General features: G+C 44.5%; 1 protein-coding gene across 2 annotated transcripts in view; it reads right to left on the bottom strand.

Moving 5' to 3' along the window:
* LOC146805865 (vomeronasal type-2 receptor 116-like) overlaps window positions 1-12189 on the bottom strand; it is a 201123-nt gene that overhangs the window by 8619 nt on the left and 180315 nt on the right. For both annotated transcript variants that reach the window (XM_085623192.1, XM_085623193.1), the window contains one exon: window positions 6171-6294. In XM_085623192.1, the coding sequence (XP_085479318.1) occupies window positions 6171-6294 (124 nt within the window). The remainder of the gene's footprint in view (window positions 1-6170; window positions 6295-12189) is intronic.

Below are 12189 nucleotides of genomic sequence, written 5' to 3'. Positions count from 1 at the left end.
TCAAAATTGGAACCACCTCCTGCTCAATACCTCCAAAACTGAATTCCTCCTCATCTCTCCTCCGAACCACCCCCTCAAGCTTGACCTTTGGTTGACTCACCTCACTGCTTTCAATTGCACCCCTCTCATCATTGATTCGGCCAGATCCCTCGGAATCACCTTGAACAAGCACCTGAATATGAAAAATCATATCAGCAACGTATGTAAGGGAGCTAATCACTTGCTGAGGACACTTAGAAATATCAAGACCTTCCTTCCTCAAAATGACTTCAAACAGGCGGTCCAAGCACTGATCCTGCCAAGGCTAGATTATGGCAGCGCTACGCTCTGTGGCCTTCCTAAATACACCCTGGTTCCACTGAGGTCAGCACTGAACGCTGCGGCCAGACTAGTTACTGGTACCAAACGTAATGAGCACATTTCCCCAGTCTTAAAATCTCTTAAATGGTTGCCATACGAATCTCAAATTCAGTTAAAGATTGTCGTCCTAGTGCACAAAGCCCTGCACGCCAACACCCCCAGGTACCTAGCGCAAAATCTTGAATTATCATGTGGCCTCAAGAAGCGCTAACAATTTCCTCCTGAAAACACATATCATGAACAAAGAGAGAACTTGTCGTCGAGCCTTCTCAGGTGCTGCCCCAAAGATCTGGAACTCTCTTCCTCCTGAATTGCGCAGAATCTCATCAATAACTGCTTTCAAACTTGAAGCCAAAAGATTCCTAATGAACACATTCTTACCTTAATTTGGGCTATGTGCAATTTCCCGTAACCACTAATCCTTCAACAAATGCACCAACATGATTTGCATTGACCCTACAACGTTTTTTTATTTTTTTTATTTTTACCAAATGTGCTTCTGCTCTCTGCTCCTTTCGGCTGTATGTTGTACCCCCCGTAGCAGCCTGTTATGTACCTGTTAATTTTATTACTCGCTGTGTACCATTTGTTTGTGAATATTGGGACTATAACTGTTTGGGACTGTTACTTGATATCGTTACTGGAGTCTTACTACCCCTTTCATCCCTGTGTAAAGCGCTATGATATCCCTCGGGATCTTGTTCGTGCTACATAAAACTCTATAAAACAAAAAAAGTTGGTACTGGGGTCACTCTAAATGTAAGCAGGAAGTACTATCGCATGAGTCCTGGTGAATGCCCTTGATGCCTATCTTTTACATAAGGGAGCTGAAACACGTTGACTTGACATGAGGGTTTAATGATTTATTCTGGTGTTTTTACCTTGTAGGCCTAAATAATGTACTATATTCATCTTTCCAAACAAAATATTATCCTGTTCTGGTGATGCTTATGGATTTAAGAAGATGTTTTCTTTCGAGAGAGCTTGTACCATTGAGATGTATGAATGCAAGGGTGGGGCTGTCCTACTAATAAACTGATGAAGAGACAAGCGCACTGCGTAGTTGATGCCTTCCTTCAGGAATAGAGGCTTGCTTGCAAGCCACATCATGTATTCCTTAGATTATGAAAGAGAAACTAGAAGCCACATACTAGGCTGTTCTCACAACAGTAGGGTGTGGTCTGCTCTTTAGCCTTTGTATTGTCCTTTATCCATCTTTTATTTTTATCCTTGTATATATGAGTAGACTCTTATAGTGCCCTAAGGATAGGAGCAATCACTTCAACTAAACTGCTGTCACATTACCCGTGGAGGAGCATACAGCTGAGAATCTCGGACTCTATTACACTTGAGATGGTCAAACCAAGTAGGCAAATCCTATTTTACTTGCAGCAAGTAAGAGGTAGGTTTACCGTCTAGCCACAAGTATGACTGACGTGCATGATGAAGTGATGTGGCACCTTATGTGAACCTTGTGTTCTTGTGACCCGTATTAACTATAAGAACTAACCAGACTTCCATTACCAGGTGGTAACATCATATTAAGGGGTCAGCCAACACTTACTCTTATTCTGTGTGAATATGTTATAGAAAATGTAAAAATCTCCTTTGTTACAGGTTATTTCCTATTAAAAGACATTCAGGTAGAGTTATATTTGACCATGTGTCCATAAAATACATCATATTAATTAGTCAGGTATGTATGACACTGTACGACACTGCAAAAAAGAAAATTGAGTTCATACAAAAAGACAGACACATTTCAGGTATTATTACTCAACCTTTTATGGTCCCGAGCATGTCATTGACATGACAGGAGAGTGCATTATGACAAGTCGGATGATGACAGGCCAAAGTATATGCTTTTCAGGATACACAGGCCCTCACCCACCTAGGTGACGTGCTTCATCATTAGGTCATGCCCCATGTTTGATCTGATGTGCAATCCCCAACTGGCTGCATGGTGAATCACTTTTTGAAGATCTTTCTTTGAGATCACAGGACACTAATTTGAGGTTCCTTTTTATGGTCTGGCTTGACATCACAGCTGTGAGAATCAACAGGAGAGGGGCTTTCGCTTCCCTGGCATGTTGGGTAACAGGAGCACATATTCTAATTGGGCAGACGTTGTGTGCTTCCTCAAAGTAAGTGCTAGCCATCCATGCAATTGTGATAATTTCCTTTATTTAGACAGCTGCCTGAGCTTGAATTTTCAGGGGTACACACATGACAATGTATTCTGTTAAAGCATCTTAGATAACTAGATAATTTACAGTATTGTTCTTTGAAAGTGGCACAGATGGGAGTAGGGCAGTCATTTACCTACATGGACTTTTAGGTCTGGCTTGATAGTGCAAATGAAAAAGTTCTCAGGAAAAAATAACTATCAGAGTCCTACTGAGAGAGGCTTAGAGCACAATTCACAAAGTTAAAGTTGAAGTTAAAGTTTAACTTAGAACAAGAGTCTAACTTTGCAAAGGTAAGCTACTACTAGTAACTTTAATACTACTAATCCTACCAGTCAAAACTTTACCACTAGTATGTTTACTAATAGTAAATGTCCTAGTAGTAACCAACCTTTATGAATACCGAAAAGTAATAAAATTAGACTGTGGTCTAACTTTTCAGTATTTACAAAGGTAAGCTACTACTAGTACCTTTACTACAAGTCATTTTACCAGTTGACTTTACTACTCGTAACTTTACTAGTATGTTTACTAATACTAAAGGTGTTAGTAGTAACTAACCTTTATGAATACCGAAAACGCATCACCTCCAACGCCACAGATGCAGCAACAACGATTACTTATCAAGCTATGAGGTATACTAAGAGGGGGTATCCAAGTTGCATAAATGAGGAATCCATCACAAAAGTGGGAAATTTAGACAGAGAAACTTTATTAACAGCCAAAGTACCTAGCGAAAAGACACCAACAATTTGTGTTCTAAAATATTCCACCCAAGCCAACAAAATTAGGAATATCATTAAGAAACAGTGGGCATTGATTCAACTGGAACCGGATTTGAAACCTCTGTTTGATGAAAAAATCACATTTGCCTTTCAAAGATTGAAGAACATTAAAAAATATTTATGCAATAAAAAAAAAAGAGAGAGAAACTTAAAGGCATGCGGAGATGTGAGAACTGTATCCACTGCAACAATGTAATGACATGCAACGAGATTTGCACATCCCACAAAAGGCACTAAGATTCCTTTATTACATTCGAGCACATGTGACACCAGGAATGTCGTATACACCATTAAATGCCCATGTGGTAAACTTTGTTTTGGGCAAACAGAACGTAGGTGAAAATTAGAATGACAGAACATAAAAGTTATATTAGAACGAGGAATGTGAAGTCAACAGTTGCCATGCACTGGCATGAAGCCGGCCACCAAATTGCCCAAGTCAGATTCACTATTCTGGAAGCCATTCAACCACGTTGCGATATGGATCCACATAAACAATTATTAAGAGCTGAATTTTTCTGGATTAAGAAGTTAAGTTCCATGCAACCGCATGGCATGAATGATTGTGTAGAACTGGCATGTTTTCTAAAATTGAAGACATTTTCTTCGCAATTTTTGTTTGCTTTGTTGAGAACTGCATAACGTATGGATTTTGATGCACCATACTGTATAAATATTATCGTGAATTATGCGATTGCGTAATAACATCAATAGTTGAAGCATTCGATGTTTGGCGCCGCCCAATATAGTATAGAATACAACAATAGGTTTACATTGCTTATTTTACTGCATATTACATTTTAGTGACATCATGAAATGAACGTGGGGGGATACGCGAGATTTGTTTGCAAACCTAACGATGTTGCTTAGTTACTGTTTGTGACGGTTGCGCGTCACATGCAGAGGGAACCTACGCTTTTATCACAATGATTGGTTGAGTTGTTCATGTGAGATGGGAATACCATTCCCTCATATCACGTGCAGAAGGAACGCGAGTGGGAGAGTAATGATTGGCTCACCAAGATCTTTGAAATCGGGTTCACGGAAGTAAGATTTAATTCAACAGAACGCTAGGTATGTCCGGCGCTGAACATTACGCTTTTTTGAAGTAAGTAATAAGGGTATTTAGGGCAGAATGATTAACAACGCAGCAAGTTATCGTTATGTTTAATAGTTTGGTTCAGCGTAGGATGTAACTTACAAACATGTGTTTTTTGATGTCACGCAGTAAATAGGTTAGGCGCTTCAAGGCAGCGAATATATATATTCAGAGTATCTGCTTTTCAGGGACATTTCTGTTTGCACGCATCTAAGACAGAGCTGCGAGTAGCGCATTACGGTTTTTGGGTATTTCTAAACAAATGTGGATGCATAATTCTGTTGATTGCGTCATAAGTAATGATTTATTTGATCTGTTTTTTTGTATTTTTCTTGTAGACCCCTGAGGAAGGGTCTGTCTATGACCCGAAATGTATTGGGTATTACAAAAATCAATTCTTTTGATGAAAAAAAATGAATAACTCATGTATATAATGAACTTCTCTTGGAAAATGAATGAATGAATTCATGGAGTGATCTGAATCGTATAAGTACATGAACTGTTTGTTTGACAAGAGTGAAACGAAGATAAAAAAAGTACTGTTTTTACGAAAGGTGCATACATTGTAAGGGTTCAGTCTGCATCTCCTCCCTCTCTTTCCCCTCCCCGCCCCACTGCTGCTTCTGAGAGCAGCCGCCACTGGTGGCTCCACTCTCTTCTACCATTGGTCTGTCTGAGTATCATTACACGTTGCTTCAATCCATTACAAGGACCTGCGTGGGATAAGGGTTCAGTCTGCATCTGATCATTTTTTTAACAATTCTGATTGGGTCTTTTTCATTGAGAAATCACCACCGCCGATCCAAGCATTGAGAACCATATTATTAATGGAATGAGGTGAGGTGGATGGAATTTATGTGAATCCTCTTTGAATGCCAGAATACCAAATGTTCTCTTCTGTGAGGATGGTTTGAACAATGGCCAGGTGACTCCTGTGAGGAAGCTTCAGTGCCCTCTGTTCTGAGAAGTAACAGGATGCTCTCCCTAGATCCATATGGTTCACTTTATAGTAACAGTTACAGGATATTAGCCGCAGTAAGTGCACAAGGTGTGGTCCTATGACTGCATTCAGATCAGCAGATTTATTGTTGTCTTACAGGGTTGGAGGGATGTCATAATGAAGTGAAATACCTCTTCTCACACTCATTCAATTAGGATAATGTAGGCCATGTCACAAGAGAGTAGCACAAGCTTCTATCACACTTTCCATAAGACATTGAAGGTAGGTCGTTGAGTGCAGGATTATCCCTTCATCCTGTTATTTTGGACATACCCTCAGGTCTAACACACCACATAAACAACCCTGATACATCACACTCCCCCCATCAGAAGGGAGCAGAGAGATGAAGCATGTCACAGATTGTGGGTGAAAGGTCAATGTCCTTTGAACATCTTATTGCAGATGGTTTTATTAAATAATCATCATAAAACTGTGTATATTTGTAGTCTGTGTCTTGCACGATGGTGAAGTTGTAATATTTCCAAGTGTGATTCTGTGGATTTGTAAAGATCTCTGATATCTTTATTCTGCTTCTATGAAAGATGTAATTTGGTATTGTACATGTCGATGAAAGAATGGTGTTGGTGGGAGTAGCTGATCACATACCACGTAAACACCCTTACTTCCTCTCCTAGCAAGTGTTATCTTTCAGGCACTACTCACCTTCGGATCCTTAAATATGAGTTTCCCCTAGTATTTGACATGTATTTAAGGCTTTGGAGTATGAATGTTTCACTCACCAGTCCTATTTGAAAACTCTCCTTCTGCACACAGTGTACAGAAATAGCAGCAAATGGGCTTTTCTTCTATTGGCACTTTGCGGTACCCAGGAAGGCAGGTATCACTGCACACAGAGCGGGGAGTCTGTGGGGAACAAGAGAACAAAGAAGAAGCATTACATATGCAATACTTAATTTGCGCAGTGGATGCTGGAAGCCAGTCTGAAAGTCATCTTTCTCCACTGGCCCTTATTTCAATTTGAGCTCATCTTTTCAGTCAAGAATGTATGCAGTACCATGGCTCATCATGTGGTGGTGCTATGCTAGGTGTCTGCCACCATATAGCCAGACTTCTATTTTTCGGTGTTATAATATATATTAGTGTTTTGAGAAGACAATGGTTCTTATGTGGCCAAAATGGTCCTAGAAAAAGATGCAAGAATATTGCGCCAAAAATGAAAACAGTCGATCTGATTTTTGGGATAGGCAATTAATGCTTGAGGGAGCTATAGCTCTGAACAAAAGCAACATTGGAATGTTGTTCTGCGGGCCTTTACCGGCCCGTAAAAGCAAGGAGCACTCCATTGTATTCAATGGAGTTCTCCACATTCCAATGTTCATATATATATTATGTACTATGGTAAACAAAGGTACCCCAATAATCGAACCTCGGGTGAATCAGTGTTTTGAGAAGACAATGGTTCTTATGAGGCCAAAATGGTCAAAGAAAAAGATGCAGGAATTTTGCGCCCAAAATGAGAAGAGTCAATCTTATTTTTGGGATAGGCAATTAATGCTGGAGGGAGCAATGAAGTGTATACGCAGGGACACGATTGAATTTTAAAAAATGATCTTATTTATTTTTAACAAAAATAGTTCAGGTACTCACATAAAAAAGTGACAACAAGCGTGAAGTGATAAGTGAGGGTGACTTTAAAATATATACATCACATTGACAACATACAGGGCAACTCCTCAGAAACAATTTATATAAAATACAAGGAGTTCTTGTTGTAGGGGTCGACTGCGTTTCGATCTTAGTGACTGGAGATCATCATCAGAACATAGAATATGTGAGCAAGCTGAATCTATAAAAAAATTCATATATTGTCCCTCGAATAACTATTTCTAAATGCTAATTAAAACAAGTGAAATTAGTGCGCCCAGTGAGAAGAAGAAAAAACACTTTTTACTGAACGCATAGTAATTAAGTGCCCTTCATACTTTGGAGAACAAATTCTTTGTCAGGAATTTAATTCTAATTAGACTGTATAAGGCAAGAAATTGTGTCTTGAAAGTAAAGCAGTTTATAATAGTAGGTGAGAGGAAGGAGTCTGTTTATTTAGGACACAAGAAGCAAGAATGCTTAGAAGTACGGAAAGGGAAGGAAGAGTAGTTATGAACCAGCGCGAAAGTACGGACAGAGAATTTGCCAAAGCGCAATTTGAGGAGGAATCTAAGGCACATAGGGGTCGATTCCGATCCTGTATTTTTTTTTTCCGTACGACTCGCATCCGTAATTTTTCCCGTACGAATCGTACAAGTCCCGTCCCACCCGTGAAGTACGATTCGTACGACAAAAATACATACGGATCGGCCCGATCCTTACGAATTCGATCGGGAAAAGTTGTACGAGACGGACCTGGACACTTTTCCGTACGAAGCCTAAAAATAGAGTCCGACCGTACAAGTACGATCCGGACCGGCTTTCCGATTTAGGATTCGTACGGAAAACGTCCCGTACACGGGGAATGACTTTACCCGCTACAAAGTAAACTTTGTACGACTCGTATCCCGGGATAAGTAGTTCCCGGGGTGGGAGTCGTACAGGCCCCCCCATGCATATGTACGCACCTCACAGCAACATCGCGTATGTACACACCTTACAACAACATCATCGCTTATGTACGGTGCGTACCCCAACATCGCGTATGTAGGCACCTCACAACATCATCGCATATGTACGGTGCGTACCCCAACATCACGTATGTACGCACCCCACAACAACATCATCGCGTATGTACACACCGAACAACAACATCATCGCGTATGTACGGTGCGTACCCCAACATCACGTATGTACGCACCTCACAACAACATCGCGTATGTACGCACCGTACATAGGCAATGTAAAACAGCACAAGGAGGGTCTGTTCGACTTCGACAACACCACAAAACACGTCTACAGTGCACAAAACATGGAAATGACTGACCTGGCCACATCCAAACAGGCAAACAGAGGGGCAAACTCACAACCACCCCTTACAACACACCCACCAAAACTTCAAACTGAGGCCCACCCACAAATGGACCAATAAAAGGGGCCCACACACACAAACCATGAGCCTTTGCAACAGACTCACTGCAGCTAGAGAGCACACACCAACAGCTGCACCCATCCACCTTAACATATACACCTTCACACAACCTCCTTCACACATACCCCCTCTTCACATTCAGACCCACACCTTCACATTCAGACCCACACACCCACAACCATCCACACCCTCACCCCACACCATGCCCACAGACAAGAATCTAAAGTTCACAAGGGAGGAGCTGGATATCCTTGTCAATAAAGTCATCAGAGTCGAGCCACAGCTGTTTGGAACATTGGTCAGACAGACCAGCATAGCCGAAAAATCACGCCTGTGGCAGAGGATCGTCGATAGGGTGAATGCTGTTGCACCCATCAGAAGGACCAGGACTGAATGCTAAGCCAGGTGGTACGATCTGCGGAGGGCGGTCAAGCGAAAAATGAATGACGACTACGCCCAGAGCAACATCACTGGAGGGGGTGGGCCCCGCAGACCAGTACATTTCCATCCCTGGGAGGAGAAGGTGATGGCCCTGCTTCCGCCGGTGGGAGTACATAGACTTCAAGGACTTCCAGAGCCTGGTGAGTACACAAACAACTTACGTAACATGGGGTTAATGGCATCCACACCCCAACTACACAAAATGCACGCAACTACCCCCAAGCCCTCACCGGCCAGAACCACAGTCAAGAACAACTCTAATGCCAATAACATGTGTATGCCCCATTGAGAAAGCAAGGCCATGCTATGTCCCATGCGACACGAAGCACCAACCCAAGAATGGATGTCCAGTATGCTGGGAGGGTGGGTGTCACAAAACGCATTTTTGAACTCCAAATCAGACACAATTGCCCTCATCCCATATGGCCCAGGTACATACCCATGCACCAAGCGCAATGCACAGGGATTGGGAAAGTACTGACAAGATAGCTGACACTTGGCCTGGGTGTAGGCAGCACAAGGCCCTCCTGTGACCAGTGCAAACACAAACACCAAGACAACGAGGTCAGATATCTAGGACAGGAACTCACACTCACTGTCATGGCAGCATTCTCCATGGGGGGACAGCTACATCACCTGGGAGCCCCAGTGCCAAATCACACTACACCCACCAGCAGGCCCTGTCACACACACCCCTTACACAAGCAGAGACCCCCGGGGCAGGCAATGGATATACCCACTGTCACAATGGACATGTAACACAACAACACCAATACATAGCCGAAGAAGCATCCAAGCCAAAAATCTACATGTCAAAGACTAAGGAGAACATATCAATCTGTCCTCCGCAACATACCCATCCACAAGTGAATATTGAGGAGAATGCTAGGCACATACAACTACCTGGAGGAACACTGCCAACTTGAATGTGTATGAAACATGGATGTTGCATGAAACAGCATTAACATTGTCTGTCTCTCATACACAGGGCAACGTGATGATTCTCCCCCCAACAATGGGGGTGAAGAATCACAGTCCAAGGCTCGGGAGGAACCTGATCCCACCGGCAGCGACGCCTCTCAACACTCCACGGATGACCCCGACCGACCTGGACCCTCTGGTGTCCAAGCCCCTGCAGCACCTGGTTCAGGAACATCTGTGCCAAACACCACCCCCATTCCTGCCACATCCCAGGAGACACCGAGGAGCCCTGCCCGCAGTGAACACCTGAGCCAGTCTGACCAGGAGGGACAAGGTGCGCCGGGCACTCAGGAGGAGGCAGACAACACTGCCATCCCTCAGGGGTCCCGTAGACCCGATGTGCCCACAACGGCAGCCCAGGCTCGTGTGGGCAGGGGTGGTGAGAGTGGAGGCAGGCGGAGGCGAGATCCTGACCAGCCAGCTGAAGGGACCAGTATGTCACACATAGACAACATCATGGCTGCATACCGGCGTGACACCAGGGAGTTCAGCCAGGTAGTGGTGACCCTCACAGAGATGAAGAACCAGCAGGCCGAGCAACACGCCAGTCAACAAGAACACCAAGGACGGATGGAGGCAAGACTGGCTGAGCTCCTGGCGGTGCAAAGGGACATAAGCCATTCACTCCGTCGGATCGCCGACAACATCGGCAACCCTCCCTGTGCCACCAGGCAAAGACCATCACCAGCCACAGGGAGGGAGGAGGAGGAGGATTCGTCCGACGGAGCATCCCAAGCATCTTCAAGGCCTGCATCTGAGGGTTCCCGGAGGAAGGTGGGTCGTCCACGGAAAAGACCGTGAGAGGCAGCGGACCATCCACATATCCCAGGTCACCTGACGTGGCACCTGGCCTCCATGTGTGACAGCATCACCTCATTGACTGACATCATCTGCCACATGGACTTGCTGGTCACAGTCTGACCAATGATGCCAAACACTGTGGCCTGGACTCTGATGACTTCAAATGCCAAGGATCCCATCTCCCCCTGTGAACTTTGGATTCTATGGTCCCTGTATTGCACATTTTTCTGTGCACAAATCACCCCACAGACCTATAATAAAAAAAGGTATAATTGTAATTTTATGTTGCAGTCATTTAGCATGAGTCCACAACATACATCTGGGGACATTTCAAAGTATGCCTGAGTGTGGAACTAACTCCAGCCATCCATACACTTGGATCTGAGTCCGGTCAAGGACACACATGGGTCACAATGTATCACCAAATACAGACATGGAGCCCAATCCTCACCCGTGATGGCCTCAAGCTGCTGAGGGGGGGCTTGCAATACTGCTCAGACAGACCAATTTGGCAGAGTATCATGAAGGTGTAGAGGTCATGGGTCATGTTGAGGTGCCCGGGGAGGGAGTCCCAGGTCTGTTTGGTGAGGTGGGAGAACTATCTCCTGCATGCAGTTGTTCTGTGGATGTGATGAATGGTGGCCATGGCAAGGTGGGCTGCACTGAGTTGGCCCAACGGGGTGTTGGATGACAGACGTCCAAGGTCGGTTTGGGGTCTGGGGTTGTGGACTGCCTCCTGAGTGTGGTTGAGGAGTCTGAAGGTGATCCTGCAGCAGACAGTGAGCCATTGTAGCTATCTCAGGTGGATGGTGATGTGGCTGGGGCAGAGGATGTTGAAGATGAGGTGTGCGGATGCACCCTGGATGTGGACAACTTCTCCTACAGTTTTGCTGTTGTTCCTCCGTAGAGGGCGTTGCTGTAGTTGACCCGGCTGGTGTCGTGGACCTGGGGGTCGGTCTGTCTTGCCTTGGAGTGGATCTATCTGTGGATCATTTGCAGCATGCGGAGGGTGTTGCAGCATGAGGTACAGATGGTGTTGAGTTGCATGGTAATTGTGAGCGATGAGTCCATGATGAACACCAGCTTGCGTGCGTGGCCACTGGGTGCTGGTGCGGTGCCCAGGCCGGTGGGACACAAGGAGTTGACCCAGCCATAAGGGGACAATCCTCAGATGATGACCTCAGTCCTGTCCAAGTCCAGCCTCAGGTGGCTGATGGTCAGCCATTCGTGAACGGATCTCATGCCTGCTTGAAGGTTGGATCTGGCAATGGCTGGGTCTTTGGTGAGATTGAGGAGCAGCTGGGTGTCAATGGCATACGAGATGATGATGAGGTCGTGTGCGCATGTGATGGTGGAGAGGGGGGTCATTAAGACATTGAAGATCGTCACGCTGAGAGATTAGCCCTGGGGCATGGGCCACATGTCCCCAGTGTACTACATGCTGCAGGGTGGAGGCCAACTCCCTGGGCCTTGCTGGTGAGCTACTTCTTGATTTAATC

The sequence above is a fragment of the Triturus cristatus genome, chromosome 8, assembly GCF_964204655.1.
Source record: "Triturus cristatus chromosome 8, aTriCri1.1, whole genome shotgun sequence".
Taxonomy (NCBI): domain Eukaryota; kingdom Metazoa; phylum Chordata; class Amphibia; order Caudata; family Salamandridae; genus Triturus; species Triturus cristatus.
The sequence above is the reverse complement of the archived record's forward strand: the minus strand, read 5'-3'. Positions and strand labels throughout refer to the sequence as shown.